Raw genomic sequence first — 18,958 nt, forward strand, 5'->3', positions numbered from 1 at the left:
ATGGAAAAACCCCATCTCTACTAAAAATTCAAAAATTAGCCAGGCATGGTGGCACACGTCTGTAGTCTCAGCTACTTGGGTAGCTGAGGCAATCACTTGAACTTGGGATGTAGAGATTGCAGTGAGATGAGATTATGCTATTGTACTCCAGCCAGCGTGACACAGTGAGACTCTGTCTCAAAACAAAAAAAGTAAATTGCCAACTCCTGGTTTCATTTCTAAAGACATATAAAACAGTGGCACATATATATTTATTTCTGGCTTCTAGGGGCCTTTCCAGACTGGTTTTTGTTTCTCATGACACAAAGTGCTGAAAGAAATGGTGGCATACTTTAAAATGACAGCTTGAGGCCGGGCACGGTGGCTCAGGCCTGTAATCCCAGCACCTTGAGAGGCCTAGGTGGGCGGATCACAAGGTCAGGAGATCGAGACCATTCTGGCTAACACAGTGAAACCTCGTCTCTACTAAAAATACAAAAAATTTGCCAGGTGTGGTGGTGGGCACCTGTAGTCCTAGCTACTCAGGAGGCTGAAGCAGGAAAATGGTGTGAACCCGGGAGGCAGAGCTTGCAGTGAGCCGAGATCATGCCACTGCACTCCAGCCTGGGTGACAGAGCGAGACTCCGTCTCAAAAAAAAAATAAATGAATAAAATAAAATGACAGCTTGAATCTGCTGAAACCAAAGTTAAATGTTACAGCAGCAGAGAATGTAGTACCACACACAAAAAATAGATTACTATTGAGAAGAAACATGAATAACATTCTTTACCTAAAAAAAAAAAAAAAAAAAATTTTCAAACAAGATGCATTCTAAGAACATGTTTGACATACTCCCAGAATCTCTAGCCAAGACAATTGGTTTCAGACTTCCAGGACAAGGCTACATTATGAAGATTTTAACAGGTAGCTTTTTTGATGTACAAATTTTAATTAATGATTACAATGTATATGGAATATTAGGGCAACATGGCCCAGTCAAAAAAAGTATAAAATTTTTGGAAAACAACCATTAAACAATGAAGATTAATAAATTAATTTTAAAAATTTCAAATAAATTAAATAATACTGAATAAGAGACATAGGAACACAGACCACCATAAAAAATTTTAAAAATGAGGATACCTCTTCCCCTAATGGCGTGAGGTAATTCATGAAAATGGCTTGCTATTCACCTAAGCCAGAGAACCCCACAATATCATGCTAAACAAGAGGTTCATAAGGGCTATTCTTATATAAGACAAAATAAACTTTAAAGCAATAGCAGTTAAAAAAAACAAAGAGGGACATTATACAATGGTAAAAGGTCTTGTACAACAGGAACATATCACAATCCTAAACATATATGCACCTAACACTGAAGCTCCCAAATTTATAAAACGATTACTAGTAGACCTAATAAATGAGATAGACACCAACACAATAATAGTGAGGACTTCAATACTCCACTGACAGCACTAGACAGGTCATCAAGACAGAAAGTCAACAAATAAACAATGGATTTAAACTATACCTTGGAGCAAATGCACTTAACAGATATATACAGAACATTCCATCCAATTAACTGCAGAATATACATTCTATTCAACAGCGCACGAAACTTTTTCCAAATAGACCATATGATAGGCCACAAAATGAGCCTCAATAAATTTAAGAAAATGAAATTATATCAAACACTCTCTCAGACCACAGTGGAATAAAAGTGGAATTCAATGTGATACACCACATAAAAAGAAATAAAAACAAAAATCACATGACCATCTCAATAGATGCAGAAAAAGCATTCAATAAAATCCAGCAATGCTTTATGATTAAAACTCTTAGCAACACTAGCATACAAGGGACATACATCAAGGTAATAAAAGCCATCTATGACAAACCCAGAGCCAACATAATACTGAATGAGGAGAAGTTGAAAGCATTCCCCCTGAGGAATGGAACAAGACAAGGATGCCCACTTTCACTGCACTTCTTCAACATAGTACTGGAAGTCTTATCCAGAGCAAGCAGAAAAGAGAAAAAAATAAAGGGCAGCAAAATTGGTAAAGAGAAGTAAAGCTGTCACTGTTTGCTGATGATATGGTTGTTTACTTTGAAAACCCTAGACTTTTCAAGAAAGCTCCTAGAAGTGATAAAATAATTCAGCAAAGTTTTCAGATACAAAATTAATGTATACAAATCAGTAGCTCTTCTATACACCAACAGCGACGAAGCAGAGAGTCAAATCAAAACTCAACCCCTTTTACGATAGCTGTGAGAAAAAAAAAAAATTAGGAATATACCTAATCAAGGAGGTAAAAGACCTCTACAAGGAAAACTACAAAACACTGTTGAAAGAAATCACAGATGACACAAACAAATGGAAACACAGTCCATGCTCATGGATGGGTAGAATCAATACTGTGAAAATGACTATACTGCCAAAAGCAATCTACAAATTAAATGCAATTTCCATTAAAATACCACTGTCATTCTTCACAGAATTAGAAAAAAATATTCTAAAATTCATATGGAACAAAAAAAGAGCCTGCATAGCCAAAGCAAGACTAAGCAAAAGGAACAAATCTGAAGGCATCACACTACCTGACTTCAAACTATACTATAAAGCCATAGTCACAAAAACAGCATGGTACTGGTATAAAAATAGGCACGTAAACCAATGGAACAGAATAGAGAACCCAGAAATAAACCCAAATATTACAGCCAGCTGAACTTCGACAAAGCAAACAAAAACATAAAGTAGGGAAAGGATACTCTTTTCTTTTTTTTTTTTTTTTGAGATGGAGTCTTGTTCCATTGCCCAGGCTGGAGTGCAGTGGTGTGATCTCGGCTCACCACAACTTCTGCCTCCCAGGTTCAAGCAATTCTCCTGCCTCAGCCTCCCAAGTAGCTGGGATTACAGGTGCCTGCCACTGCACCCGGCTAATTTTTGTTATTTTTAGTAGAGATGCGGTTTCACCACATTGGCCAGGCTGGTCTCGAACTCCTGACCTCATGATCCACCTGTCTCAGCCTCCCAAAGTGCTGGGATTACAGGCATGAGCCACCGCGCCTGGCCAGGGACTCTTTCCAATAAATGGTGCTGGGATAATTGGCTAGCCACATGTAGGAGAATAAAACTGGATCCTCATATTTTACTTTATACAAAAATCAACACAAGATGGATTAAGGACTTAAATCTAAGACCTGAAAGTATAAAAATTCTAGAAGAGAACATTGGAAAAACCCTTTTAGACATTGGCTTAGACAAGGATTTCATAACCAAGAACCCAAAAGCAAATGCAATTAAAACAAACATAAATTAGGGAGGGTTTTTTCTCTATCTTGTGGAATAGTGTCAAAACAGGGACTTAATTAAACTAAAGAGCTTTTGCATGGCAAAAGGAACACCAGAGTGAACAGACAACCCACAGAGTAGGAGAAAATCTTCACAATCTATACACCTGACAAAGAAGTAATATCTGGAATCTACAATGCACTCAAATAAATCAGCAAGAAAAAAAAAATCCCATCAAAACTGAGCTAAGGACACAAATAGACAATTTTCAACAGAAGATATACAAATGGCCAAGAAACTTATGAAAAAATGCTCAACATTGCTAATGGCCAAGGAAATGCAAATCAAAACCACCAAAGGATACCACCTTACTCTTGCAAGAATGGCCATAATAATAAAAGAAAAATCAAAAAACAGTAGATGTTGGTATGGATGTGGTGATCAGGGAACACTTCTACACTGCTGGTGGGAATGTAAACTAGTACAACCACTGTGGAAAACAGTGTGGAGATTCCTAAAGAAGTAAAAGTTGTACTACCATTTGATCCAGCAATCCCACTACTGGGTATCTATCTACTCAGAGGAAAAGAAGTCATTATATGAAAAAGATACTTGCACACACATTTATAGCAGCACAATTCACAATAGCAAAATCATGGAACCAACCCAAATGCCCATTAACCAATGAGTGGATAAAGAAACTGTGAGATATATATATAATGGAACACTACTCAGCCATAAAATGGAATAAATTAATGGCATTCACAGCAACATGGATAAGATTGGAGGCTATCCTTCTAAGTGAAGTAAATCAGAAATGGAAAACCAAACATCGTATGTTCTCACTGATATGTGGGAGCTAAGCTATGAGGATGCAAAGGCATAAGAATGATACAGTGAGGCCAGGCCTGGTGGCTCACGCCTGTAATCCCAGCACTTTGGGAGGCCAAGGCGGGTGGATCACTAAGTCAGGAGATCGAGACCATCCTGGCTAACACGGTGAAACCCCGTCTCTACTAAAAAATACAAAAAAAATTAGCCAGGCATGGTGGCGGGCGCCTGTGGTCCCAGCTACTCAGGAGGCTGAGGCAGGAGAATGGCGTGAACCCGGGAGGCAGAGCTTGCAGTGAGCCGAGATCCTGCCACTGCATTCCAATCTGGGTGGCAGAGCGAATACTCCATCTCAAAAAAAAAAAAAAAGAATGATACAGTGGACTTTGGGGACTTGGGGGGAAGAGTGCGAGGAAAACGAGGGATAAAAGACTACAAATAGAGTGCAGTGTATACAGCTCGGGTGATGAGTGCACAAAAATCCCACAAATCACCATTAAAGAACTTACTCGTGTAACCAAACACCACTTGTACCCCAATAACTTATGAAAAAATAAAATAAATAAATAAAAATAAAGTAGTACACAGGTTACTTGAAGATAAAAAAAAAGAGCTTTCCAAATTTTGATGTAATAAAAAATTATTAATCCATAATACTTGATCAGAAATTATTTTACTTTAAAAATCAATAAAAAATAAAGACTTTCCAAAATGAAAGGTAAGGGTGTTCATCACCACTAGCACAGTTAAAAAAAAAAAAAGCTACATGGTGGCCAGGCACAGTGGCTCATGCCTGTAATCCTACACCTTTAGGAGGCCAAAGTAGTCAGATAACTTCAGACCAGGAGTTCAAGATCAGCCCCGAAACAGAGTGAGACTGTGCATATATAACAAGAGAAATGTTAAAATGAGTCTTTTACGTTGAAAAATAAAATGATGCTAGACAGCATCAAAAAACCATATATAAATATATAGCTTTCTATTAAATGTAAATATACAGACACATATAATATTTCTTACTATAATAATAGGCATAATACCCTTTAAATTCTTCCATAGAATATAAAAAATATATATAAATCTGCATAAATCTGAATACACAATATAAAATAATTTGTAATATTAATAACAAACTGGAAAATATAGAAATATAGTTTTTGTATTCAATTGAAGTTGTTATGAGATTAAAACACTGATTTAATCTTAAGATGTTTTACATAATGTCCATTTTTCAAGATAACTACAAAAATTTTATAGAAACTACGCAAAACAAAATAAAAAAAATAAGCAAAGCATGCCACTACAAAATTAAACAAAAAATAGTTAAACAAGAAATGAGAAAAAAACAGGTTAAAAAAAAAACCATAAAACATAACAATGAAACTGGTATGTAACTTTATTTCTTTTCTTTTCTTTTTTTTTTTTTTTAGATGGAGTCTCGCTCTGTTGCCCAGGGTGGAGTGCAGTGGCACGATCTCAGCTCACCACAACCTACGCCTCCAGGTTCAAGTGATTCTCCTGCCTCAGCCTCCCAAGTAGCTAGGACTACAGGCACGTGCCACCATGCCTGGATAATTTTTGTATTTTCAGTAGAGACAGGGTTTCATTATGTTGGCCAGGCTAGTCTCAAACTCCTGATCTCGTGAACCACCCACTTCAGTCTCCCAAAGTGCTGGGATTACAGGCATGAGCCACTGCGCCCGACGTAACTTTATTTCTTTTTTCTTTTTTTTTGAGCCGGAGTTTCGCTGTTGTTATCCAGGCTGGAGTGCAATGGCGCAATCTCGGCTTACCACAACCTCCGCCTCCGGGGTTCAAGCAATTCTCCTGCATCAGCCTCCCGAATAGCTGGGATTACAGGCATGCGCCACCACACCTGGCTAATTTTATATTTTCAGAAGACATAGGGTTTCTCCATGTTGGTCAGGCTGGTCTCAAACTCCCAACCTCAGGTGATCTGCCCGCCTCGGCCTCCCAAAGTGCTGGTGAGACAGCATGCCTGGCGTAACTTTATTTCTTTAAGAAATCATTTTAAATATAAATTTATTAAACTACTTAATAAAAAGAAATTTAATTCCAGGACTTTGGGAGGCCAAGGTGGGCTGATTACTTGATTCCAGGAGTTTGAGACCAGCCTGGGCAACAAAGCAAAACCCTGTCTCTACCAAAAAAAAAAAAAAAAAACCCCAAAAAACTAGCTGGGTTTAATGGCACGGGCCTGTAACCCAGCTACTTAAGAGGTTGAAACTAGAGGATTATCTAAGTTTGAGAAGCTGAGGCTGCAGTTCACTGCCATGATTACACCATTGCAAACCAGCCTGGTTGACGGAGTGAGACCCTATTTCATTAATTAATTAATTAAAAGGAAAAGAAAGAAGATGCCTGAGTGGCTTAAGAAAAAAAGCATACAATATGTTCTCTACAAGTGACCAATTTTAGCACTGAGTCAAATAGTCTGTAAGTAACAGAATTTAAAAAAATCTATATTTCATGCAAATAGTAGCCACAATTGGGTGAGGCAGTCATAATTATATTGGGCACAATATGCTTTAAGTCAAGTACTAGTATGAGAGAAAGACTGATATTATATAATAGTAAAATGGGTCAATTTACCAGGAATCTATAACTATTATATTTATATGTACAGGTATGTATAACAACAGGGCTCCAAAATATATAAATATTGACAAAGGTGAAGCAAGAAATACATACCAACTTAACAGTTGCAGACACTGAGACTCCATTTTCAACAATAGAAAATTCATATAAAACATTAAGAAAACAGAAAATGTAGATAACATTATAGACTGCAATATTTTACATACAGAGAAATATCTGAGAGTAAATAATTTATAACAGAAAAAAGTTTATTTGGCTCACAGTTCAACAGACTGTACAAGAAGTGTATGCCGGTATCTGTTTCTGGTGTGTTCTCAGGAAGCTTATGATCATAGTGGAAAGCGAAGAGAAACTGGACATATCACATGGTAAGAGACAGAGGAAGCGTGAGGTAAAAGAGCCAAGTTCTTTTAACATAGTTTCTCAAAACTCTACAGATATTTGTGTGTCCCCAATATGGAAAAGCAGTCAGATTGTGCAGTCCCTTATATGCCATGAACACAACTTTGGCTCTCATTGTAAACTTGAAGGGAAATCACCAAAATGAAAATAGAATCCTTAGAGAATTTTAAAGCATAAGACAGAAGATGCCCTACATGAGAGCAAAATTTAAAAAATCTCAGTCTTCCCTGAAACTACTTCCTTTGGAGCACAGCTTCTCAGGTCACATTTTGAGAACTGGCTTTCTCCTTGACCTCTGGACCTCTCATCCGTGTTGTTTGTTGTATTCACTCTCACATACCTGGGGGTTTAGTTACCATCTCATGTCTCTTCATATTCCAAGGCTCTTTCCCTTGCTTCAGACAAGTTATCAAGTCTAGCTTAGAGACAGCGATACCTGTTTTATTAAAAATAAATAACATAAATATTGCTCATATTCCCCAAATAATATGCTCATTAAAGAGAATGTAATAGAATATTCTAGTAAATTGATCCCTCAATACTAATTTATAACATAGATTTCTAAATATTTAGAAAATATTTTCAATTTGTACAGTCCCTTAATTTTACTACCTGGTACTACTGAATCAAAAATTGGTGGTGGCAATGAGATTTTAAGGTGTGGCAACTACATTTTATGCCACTAAATTTCTTCAATTTTCACTAATCTAGAGTGAAAAATGCAGATCTGCTTAGAAATGTGGAAAGTTCAGGTAAAAATGAAACATCTTTAAAAAGTTCCTTTCTGGCCGGTGTGGTGGCTCACACCTGTAATCCCAGCACTTAGAGGGGCCAAGGCAGGCGGATCACCAGAGGTCAGGAGTTCAAGACCAGCCTCAAAATGGAGAAACCCCATCTCTGCTAAAAATACAAAATTAGCCAGGTGTGGTGGTGCATGCCTGTAATCCCAGCTACTCAGGAGGCTGAGGCAGAAGAATTGCTTGAACCTGGGAGGCGGAGGTTGTGGTGAGCCGAGATCGTACCATTGCACTCCAGCCTGGGCAACAAGAGCGAAACTCTGTCTCAAAAAAAAAAAAAAAAAAAAAAAAAAAATTCTTTTCTACACTTACAAATACCTGTTTTCAGAAAACAGGTATCTGAAACTTATTTATGCTAAGCATAAATCACCAAAACACATCCTACAGAAAGAGAAATGAAACCTATAGAATATAATAGGAATTGTTTAATTAAAATCATCCTTACCCAGGAAGACCATGTTTCTGTAGTTCTCTAACATAACATCCCTATATAAATTCTGCTGAGCCGTGTCCAGGTATTGCCACTCCTCCAGAGAGAATTCTATGGTCACATCCCTAAATGTCAATGATCCCTGAAAAACACAACAAAGATACATATATATTTCCCAATTTGCCATGGACAGAATTTTTAATTTGACTCAAGGTGAAATGAAAGAGTAAAGAGAACAGGTTCTAACTTACAGGGATGACTGAACGTATTCAATAAAATAATTTTCAACACAGAAATATTCTCGGCCGGGCGCGGTGGCTCACGCCTGTAATCCCAGCACTTTGGGAGGCCAAGGCGGGAAGATCACGAAGTCAGGAGATCGAGACCATCTTGGCTAACACAGTGAAACCCCGTCTCTACTAAAAATACAAAAAATTAGCCAGGCATGGTGGCGGGTGCCTGTAGCCCCAGCTACTTGGGAGGCTGAGGCGGGAGAATAGCATGAACCCGGGAGGCAGAGCTTGCAGTGAGCTGAGATTGCTGCACTCCAGCCTGGGCGACAGAGCTAGACTCCGTCTCAAAAAAAAAAAAAAAGAAAAAAAGAAATATTCTCTAATGTATTCTCAAACTCTGAGAAAAAAAGAATGGCATAAGATCCACAACACCAACATAGACAAGATACTTTTCTGGATAATAAAATATAAAATTAAGGGCATGAAAACAAACATGTACATTTTTTAGTGCTATTTTTAAATCATACAGTATAAGTCTTGTACATTTTTCAGACCAAAAAGACATGTTGAGTTAGAAGACACCTCTCAAATTTTAATGTGTACAATTAACTGGAGATCTTGTTATGCATATTTATTTTAGAAGATCTGGAATAAAGTCTGAGTTTCTAAATTTGACACGCTCACCAGTAATGCCTGTTTTGGGCCCCAAAAGAATCTTTTGTCAAACATTCAGCAAGTGGAGGAGCCTGTATTTTTCCCAGTTTTTCTGGCCTATAAACAAAGACGAGAGCCCTCATTTTCCAAAGATAGATATATGCAGAGAAAATCTAAGAAAGGCAGGTGCCAGATTAAATGTGATCATTGGTGCACATCAGCTACATAAAGATACTTAATAACGAGGAGAAAAATAGTTAACTCTATAGTGAAAAAATCTGTCAGACAGCTTTCTTTTTTTTAGACAGAGTTTCTCTCTTGTCACCAAGGCTGGAGTGCAGTGGCGCGATCTCGACTCACTGCAACCTTCGCCTCCCGGGTTCAAGCAATTCTCCTGCCTCAGCCTCCCGGATAGCTGGGACTACAGGCGTGTGCCACCACGCCCAGCTAATTTTTGTATTTTTAGTAGAGACAGAGTTTCACCATCTTGGCCAGGCTGGTCTCAAACTCCTGACTTCGTGATCCACCCACCTCGGCCTCCCAAAGTGCTGGGATTACAGGCATGAGCCACCACGCCCAGCCCAGAGAGCTCTTTAACCAAGTCAATCATTAACATCAACTGCAGTAGGACAAATTTTTATGATGTGCTGATGCACACAGAAGGGCACACAGAAGGACACAGCATTACTGCTGTGATATTGCTCCCCCAAAGTAAATTATAATCTGAATTTAACCATAAAGAAACATCAGTTTATGCAAACGTCAAGACACAGATAACTCCCATTTTTTTGTAATTTTTAATAGCCATTTTAAGCAGACTTTCTTTAGCACACTAGAGAGCAGGTATCTCCTAATCATTTTTTTCAGAACTTTTTTTTTTTTTGAGATGGAGTCTCACTCTGCTGCCCAGGCGGGAGTGCAATGGTGTGATCTCAGCTCACTGCAACCTCCACCTCCCGGGTTCAGGCGATTCTCCTGCCTCAGCCTCCCGAGAAGCTGAGATTACAGGTGCCCCACACCACGCCTAGATATTTTTTGTATTTTTAGTACCGACAGGGTTTTACCGTGCTGGCCAGGCTGGTCTCAAACTCCTGATCTCAGGTGATCCACCCGCCTTAAAGTGCTGGGGTTACAGGTGTGAGCCACTGCAACTTGCCTTTAAAAAGCATTTTCTTTTTTTCTTTTTTTTGAGGCGGAGTCTTGCTCTGTCACCCAGACTGGAGTGCAGTGGCCTGATCTTGGCTCACTGCAAGCTCCGCCTCACGGGTTCACGCCATTCTCCTGCCTCAGCCTCCCGAGTAGCTGGGACTACAGGCACCCGCCACCACGCCTGGCTAATTTTTTGTATTTTTAGTAGAGACAGGGTTTCACCGTGTTAGCCAGGATGGTCTCGATCTCCTGACCTCGTGATCCGCCCGCCTTGGCCTCCCAAAGTGCTGGGATTACAAGCATGAGCCACTGCGCCAGGCTAAAAAGCATTTTCTTAAAGCTGTTCTGCATAGAGCTAATGGAGAACACAGATGGAGCCTCAACATTACATGTTCTACTTTTTCCGTAAGGACCCCAGCTTTTCCCCAATAGGAATCTTGAGTATCCACACCTTCCCATATTCAACAACCACAAGTGAAACTTTTTTTTTTTTTTTTTTGAGACGGAGTCTCCCTCTGCCACCCAGGCTAGAGTGCAATGGCACTATCTTGGCTCACTGCAACCTCTGCCTCCCTGGTTCAAGCGATTCTCCTGCCTCAGCCTCCTGAGTAGCTGGGATTACAGGCGTGTAACACCATGCCCAGCTAATTTTTGTATTTTTAGTAGAGACGGGGTTTCACCATGTTGGCCGGGATGGTCTCGAACTCCTGATCTGCCTGCCTCGCCCTCCCAAAGTGCTGGGATTACAGGTATGAGCCACCACGCCTGGCCACAAGTGGCACATTTTTAATGTTGCAGATCATAAATTCATCATTACAGTCCTGCATGGCATATAAAAAAAATCCATGATGTAGAGAATGTAGAGAAGTCTCTGGTATACAGGAAAGAAGTTATTTTTCAGAGATTCTTGACTATCATAAGAATTTTAAAAAGTAGTTAAAACAAACTCATTAGGGATGAAAAGCACAAGTAGAGAAGTAAAGTTTTGCAAGGACTAAATGCATGGCATTCCAGGAGGCAGAGTGGACACGACTCTTCATTTGAAAAATGTTTAGCTGAAAAAAAAGCCATTTTTTTTCTCTTTCTCTTCTTTCTGTTGGATTCTATCTCAGATAAGATTCTCTGGACAAATTATACACCTGCATCTTGAGAACATGCCTTTAAAGGTGTCACCACTACCTTCTTACCTGCTACCACCACACCCACAGGCAGAAGGACCAAGACCATCCATTTTTTTCCTTTATAAGAGAAGAGATTCCAGAACAATGAGCTGCCCTATGGAATTAAAAATGTTTCTCCTTTCCTGTCCTCAGGTGCCCTCCCCTGTCACAGACATGAGCAATTTTTGCTACATAAATGGAAATATGGGCCACGCTGTCCTGTCCCTACCAAACCCAAACAGAACAGGCCCAGTGACCACCCTTTAGTGTAGCGAAAAGGTGGAACTTAACTCCCACTGACGTATTTTAAATCTCTCATACTTGACTCTGGCCTCACCTTCAAGTCACAGGAGGCCCTTAATTAAAATAACATGGATGCTTCCAGGACAATAAATAGAATCTGTGGGGAGGGCACAACTGGAGATTTCTGCAAATAGACCATGTAATTTTAATTAGAAGCCTGGGCTCATAACCACTTAGCTAAGCACTGCCTCTGAAACTTTAACAAGCTTATAAATCACTTGGTAATTTTGGCCCCACTCTATGTAATGTGATTCTGCATGTTTTGAAAGGGTCCATAAATGAGTGTTTTAAACAAGTTCCCTGTCAATGCTGATGTTGCACACTCTGGGCTCAACATTAGCATTAGTTAGAGAAAGCAGGCACAGCTCACAGTCCCTTACACTCAGCACTCTTGTCACAACACAAATACTTCTGGTACAAATAAAGACAACCAATCTCCATCATAAAGTATTATATTTTTTCCTGGCTCTTTAAAGTTTACAAACTAAACAGAAGGCAGCAATGTCTGAATAGTTTTGCATTTGGAAAACAACATGTACACTTGCACTGTGCAATGTTTACTAAGTAGGTACTATGTGCTCAAGAGTATGTTACAGAGCACTGTGCTGGGAATACCATATCATGTGACTTAATCCTCATAACACCCTGGGAGTTGGTACTAAGTGTTTAATAATTCCTAGGATTTAGATACAGCGCCCAACAGTTTTATTTCTTCTTCTGTTTCTCTGTCATTGATTTTTTTAAAATGTATAGAATAAAAGCTAAATGTAGACAGATGAGAGGAATACAGAAGAGTTTAATATAATTTTTAAAAAATTCTAACTTTGTTTATATTTACTTATTTGTGACTTGCAGAGAAACTACTGGATCTGCAGGAATAGAAAACAAGTTACTAAATGGAATGTCTCTGCAAACACTGGTTTTAATAAAAAATTTAAAAATTAGAACCCTAAAAAACATACTTTATCTTTTCCATTTACCTTTTTAGTTTCAGAAAATTGTGAGCACCAGCTCCAGAAAGGCAGCAGGATTCACCAGCCAAAACTCCAATCTCTTTTAATCAGTTCTGTGAGGCAAGACTCCACGGTGGGACCTGACCTAAATAAGGCCTCCGAAAATGGTGGATCTAAACAGAACTGAGCCAGGAAGTGGACCCTATGTAGAATTCTGTTCTCTATGCTACTAGGTGTACTTCCAGTTCTGTTTTTCCTAAGCTTACCTAAGAGAAATTTAAATCCCAGAGTTTGTGTAATTTAAATTTTTAAGCTACTGTCCTGTCAATTTTATGACATGTACTAATAAGCAATTTAAACAAGTTCCTAGGGTAATTTTATTAAAATATATGTATTCTACCAAGGTAAAAGAAATAATTCTTCTGTTCATAAACATCCCTTCAAGTGATGACAGAAGTCACAAGAATATAAAGAAAGTAGTCCAAATAAAGCCCAAGTGTTTCTGCACACATCTGTTTATTGTACCAACCATATGATGTTTAATTCAACCATGTATCCAGTTGCTAGTCTAGACTATAAGTTCCTGGGTGGTAGGGACCATAACTGCTTCATCTATTTTTTTAATGGCCATATGAAATGGAAGCTATTAGTTTATCTGTTTGAGTCTCAGGACCTCCTTCTTGTTTTTCACCCAAGTACCAAGAAACTGGAGAAACTCTCATCTGGGTACCAACCAAAGATATCTCTTGTATGAGGGTAGGAACAAACACAGGATGACTTATCTCTCTTACACTGAGACAAAAGTAGAATTAACTACTCCTGTCAGCCTAACCCAGTTCTGCTCTGGACATCCTCAAATGTCTCAAAGATGCCTAGGTGATTGTGAGAGGGTTTCCAGTGACTCTGGGCTAATGACCCAATGATAAGTCAGACAGAAGAGACTCAGGTTGATTATAAATAAAAAATGGAACTGCCCTAGTTAAGCTCCAGAATCTAGACCACCTCTCCTGATTTGTTAGCTCTTGGGTAAGAGAAATAACAATACTCTACTCCAGTATCACAATTTACAGGTAAGTATAGCTGTGGTCATGGATCTGGATACTCTGTGGCCTTGGTCTCTCACTCCTAAGATGTCTGTTTATACTTACAGATTCTGTCATCAGATTTTATTTATACCTGGAGTCTCTCACATACCTGTAACAGGTCACTGGAGAAGATCTGAAAAGCTCAAAGAGCCACATTCTCAAAGGAAAGATTTAAGATGTCTATGTTGACATCTCACAATACAGAAAATGTCTTCTGTTGGTTTTCTGTACATTCTCAATTCAAAGTCTGGCCCTGTCTCGTAAATCTTAGGCACAGGCTAGACCTTATGTGCGGATTCCAGGTGGGATCAACATGGCTCTGCATCCTTGGGTGTTAGAGCAAGCAGAGATCCCCTCATAGAGGCTGCTCTGGCACGTTTTTTTTTTTTTTTTTTTTTTTTTGAGACAGAGTTCAGCTCTGTCTCCCAGGCTGGAGTGCAGTGGCCCAATCTCGGCTCACTACAACCTCCACCTCCTGGGTTCAAGCGATTCTCCTGCCTCAGCCTCCCAAGTAGCCAGGACTACAGGTGTCCGTCACCACACCCAGCTAATTTTTTGTATTTTTAGTAGAGGTGGGGTTTCACCATATTGGCCAGGCTGGTCTTGAACTCCTGACCTTGTGATCCGCCGGCCTCGGCCTCCCAAAGTGCTGGGATCACAGGCGTGAGCCACCGCGCCCAGCCTGCTCTGGCACATTCTAAATAATATGTCTACCTAGGAAAAAGCTGAGGAAACATAGATATAAGTTGACAGTTTATTTGGGCCAAGCTTGAGGACTGTAACCTGGGAGCAAATATTCAAGTTGCCTGAAATATATACTTGATTAGCAGTGTGATTACAAGTTGATTTGTAAAGGCTAAAAAAGATGGACAGAGAGTGAGTTGATACAAAGTTGTCTGTCAGAAATTTTTATTTATTTACAGGAATAACATTGATTATTGATTGGATATACACCATTAAGTTTTAAGGTACAAGTTATAGTGTCCAGTGTGGCATTATTAATATATAGCTACTTGTGGCAATAGTGAACAGCTTCAAAAGATGAATACATAGTTCAAAAAACAAAAAGAGGGTCAGGTGCGGTGGCTCGCGCCTGTAATCCCAGCACTTTGGGAGGCGGGCGGATCACCTGAGGTTGGGAGTTCAAGATCAGCCTGACAAACATGGAGAAACCCGGTCTCTACTAAAATACAAAATTAGCCTGGCATGGTGGCGCATGCCTGTAATCCCAGCTATTTGGGAGGCTGAGGCAGGAGAATCACCTGAACCCAGGAGGCGGGGGTTGCGGTGAACTGAGATGGTGCCATTGCACTCCAGCCTGGGCAACAAGAACGAAATTCTGTCTCAAAAAAAAAAAAAAAAAAGAGAGAGAGAGAAAGAGAATTCTACTCTCATTTTAATGTCTCTATAAGTTTGACAACTAAAAGGACTTGCATATCTCAGAAAGAAAGTTTTTCTTTTTTCTCAAATCTGAAAACTGGATTCAGAATTTGAAGTTGCAGTTTTAGGTCCTGAATGGATGGAGTAGCAGCAGGTGTTCCCTGCACATTTGTGGGCATTTTAACAAGAGGAAGAAAAAGGAAGTAGAGATTCCCATGTGTACATATCTACTCAATGCACACATGTTACTGTGACTGGGTTTCTGGGCCCCATGGTCTGTGAATCAGTTTCAGATCTGAAGATACCGAGTCATTGAAAAAGGTAAAATGGCTGTTTGCTGCCCTGTGAAGTTTGTAGAATTCTGATCTAGCCTCTCTAAAAGTTACTGTAGAGGACTATAGATACCAAATTGGCAGAGAAACAATTCTGCCTGCATATTTAGGGGACAGCATGCACTTTGCAGCACAATTGTGAATTGAATGATAGCCTGAGAGGGAAAGTTTCCTCTAGCTTAAAGCTTGGGTGGCACCTTATATTTTTGTATCATGTCTGATAATTCTAGAGTTTTTGTGAATCATAAAAGACAAATTTTCTTCAGCCCCGGAGAAACTCCACAATAATAGAACAGACATAAAACTGTTGTATTACACAATTAAACCTAAACGTGACATGCATCACAGTCAGTCTGCTTAAGAGACTGCAAAAACAAAAGGATGGTCACCTTAATTAGTTAACAAGTAGAAAAATTTATAGCACCATGTCATACATAGTTCTTCCTAAATTCACCTGGTAATTGAAAAGGCTAGCCATGTAGGCTAATCAGTTATGTTCAATGACAAAATAAACTTTTCATATCTTCATGAAAGGAGGTAATTTTGCAACTTGAAGCCAGGTGCCTGCTGAAGGTAGGCTCTCAATCTCCTACAAAAATGGTTGAATAAGGTGCTATCTTTTTGGCTATTTACATTTTAAAGCAATGGCTCTCTACTCCCTGAGCACTGGGGCTACTGCTCTCCCGCTTGCACTCTGCTGTTAGCTGGTGTCCTCTCTTGACCCCTACCATCTGCCATTGAGGCAAGCTCACAGCTGAAAGCTCACATCTTACATAAACCACAACTGCCACAGCAGCACTCCAGTGTCACCCCAGAGAGGGAAGCCTGAGCTGCAGGAGGAGAGCCTGCAGGTGTCCTGGGGAGAACTGCACCTTCACATTAATGGAAACTGGAACAGTAATTCAGCCTCAGTTTTTATTTACATTGGTGACATGGAAAAACCACTGCTGGATTTCCAACATGAGTCCAGACAGAGATAGCTCCAAAAGTTCTCACTGTGACAGCCCACCTCTTTTACAGACACCAGGGAATACTTACAATGCAGACACCCAAAGCATTGGACAGAAAAACAGCTCTCAGTCTGAGCAAGGTTATGCTGAGAGGAAAAAAGAAGTTAAAACCATCTTAAGTAAAAACTCAGTTTAGATATAAGATTGATTGAGTCAGCCAGAAAATATTATCTTAAAAAGAATTTCTCTCTCAACAAGCAAAATACACAACTACTCTCAGCATGAGAAACATGAGCATTACAAAGAAAAGGGGCACATTCTCAGCAGAATTTTAGGTTTCTCTTCCATCTCTGCTGCTCTCTCATCTCCTAGCCATTGAATGGGGGTTCCATATTGAAATACAGCTCACAATTTCCACCAGCACTTTTTGATGAAGATTTATAATCTGACTTTGTTCATATACTGGAATATATTTAAGCTTGCTACACAGCTAACTAAAGAGCTATTATGGTTTTTGGGTGGCCACATCATCTGTGTTTATTTGTCCTGTAATAGTAGCATTCTGATTAAGTGAAATGAAAGACACTATAAACAGGCCAGGCACGGTGGCTCACACCTGTAATCCCAGCACTTTGGGAGGCCAAGGTGGGTAGATCATTTGAGGTCAGGAGTTGGAGACCAGCCTGGCCAACATGGTGAAACCCCATCTCTACTAAAAATACAAAAATGAGCTGGGCATGGTGGTGGGCGCCTGTAATCTCAGCTATTCAGGAGGCTGAGGCAGGAGAATCGCTTGAACCCAGAAGACAGAGGTTGCAGTGAGCCGAGATTGTGCCATTGCACTCCAGCCTGGGCGACAGAGCGAGGATCTGACTCAAAAAAAAAAGAAAAAGAAAAAGAAAACAAAAGTCAGAGATAACACAAATAAATGGAAAACCATTTTATGCTCATAGGTAGAAAAGATCAAAATCATTAAAATGGCCATACTACCCAAAAACAGAACAGATTTAATGCTATTCTAATCAAACCACCAAAAACATTTTTAACAGAACTATAAAAAACTATTTTAAAATTCATACGGAACCAAAAAAGAGCCTGAGTAGCCAAGGCAATCCTAAGCAAAAAGAACAAAGCTGGAGGCATTACATTACCTGACTTCAAACTATACAACAGGGCTACAGTAACCAAAGCCACATAATACTGGTACAAGAAACAGACTTACAGAACAATGCAACAGAATAGAGAGCCCAGAAATAATGCCACACACCTAAAACCATCTGATCTTTGACAAAACTAGTAAGAGGAATGTGGGAAGAAATCCCTATTTAATAAATGGTACTGGGAAACCACCTAGCATTATGTAGAAAATTGAAACTGAGGCCAGGCGCAGTGGCTCATGCCTATAATCCCAGCACTTTGGGAGGCCGAGGCGGGTGGATCACCTGAGGTTGGGAGTTTGAGACCAGCCTGACCAACATGGAGAAACACCGTCTCTACTAAAAATACAAAAATTAGCCGGGCGTGGTGGCACATGCCTATAAATCCCACCTACTAGGGAGGCTGAGGTAGGAGAATCACTTGAACCTAGGAGGCAGAGGTTGCGGTGAGCCAAGATTGTGCCATTGCACTCCAGCCTGGGCGACAAGAGTGAAACTCCGTCTCAAAAAAAAAAAAAAAAAAAAAAAAATTGAAACTGGACCCCTTCCTTACATCATATACAAAAATCAACTCAAGATGAATTAAAGCCTTAAACGTAAAACTTGAAATTATAAGAAACCCTTGAAGATAACCTAGAAAATACCATTTTACACATGGGAACTAACTAAGATTTTATGATGAAATTACCAAAAGCAATTGCAACAGAAGCAAAAACTGACAAATGGGACCTAATTAAATTACATATCTTCTTCACAGCAAGGAAATCATCAACAGAGTAAACACACAACCTACAGAATAAAAGAAAATATTTGCCAACTATGCTTTTGACAAAGGTCTAACATCTAGAATCCATAAAAAACTGAAGTTTACAAGAAACAAACGACCTCCTTAAAAAGTAAACAAAAGGCAGCCAGGCACGGTGGCTCATGCCTGTAATCCCAGCACTCTGCGAGGCTGAGGCGGGTGGATCACCTGAGGTCAGGAGTTCGAGACCAGCCTGGCCAACAGTGTGAAACCCAGTTTCTACTAAAAACACAATTAGCTGGGCGTGGTGGTGGGCACCTGTAATCTCAGCTTCTCGGGAGGCTGAGGTAGGAGAATCTCTTGAACCCGGGAGGCGGAGGTTGCAGTGTGCCGAGATTGTGCCATTGCACTCGAACCTAGGCAATAAGAGTGAAACTCCATCTCAAAAACAAAGCAAAACAAAACAAAAACCTAGTAGACAAAAGGCTAAGAGTAAGATTAAA

At 39.7% G+C, this 18,958-nt stretch overlaps 1 protein-coding gene across 1 annotated transcript in view; it reads right to left on the reverse strand.

The window, feature by feature from the left end:
- LOC100448036 (zinc finger protein 99) overlaps nucleotides 1–18,958 on the reverse strand; it is a 31,962-nt gene that overhangs the window by 4,970 nt on the left and 8,034 nt on the right. Inside the window, exons 2-3 of the mRNA XM_024237290.3 lie at nucleotides 8,370–8,496; nucleotides 7,468–7,563 (exon numbers count right to left, since the gene is read on the reverse strand). Coding sequence (XP_024093058.3) covers nucleotides 7,468–7,563; nucleotides 8,370–8,496 — 223 coding nt within the window. The remainder of the gene's footprint in view (nucleotides 1–7,467; nucleotides 7,564–8,369; nucleotides 8,497–18,958) is intronic.

This window comes from Pongo abelii, chromosome 20 (assembly GCF_028885655.2).
Source record: "Pongo abelii isolate AG06213 chromosome 20, NHGRI_mPonAbe1-v2.0_pri, whole genome shotgun sequence".
Taxonomy (NCBI): Eukaryota; Metazoa; Chordata; class Mammalia; order Primates; family Hominidae; genus Pongo; species Pongo abelii.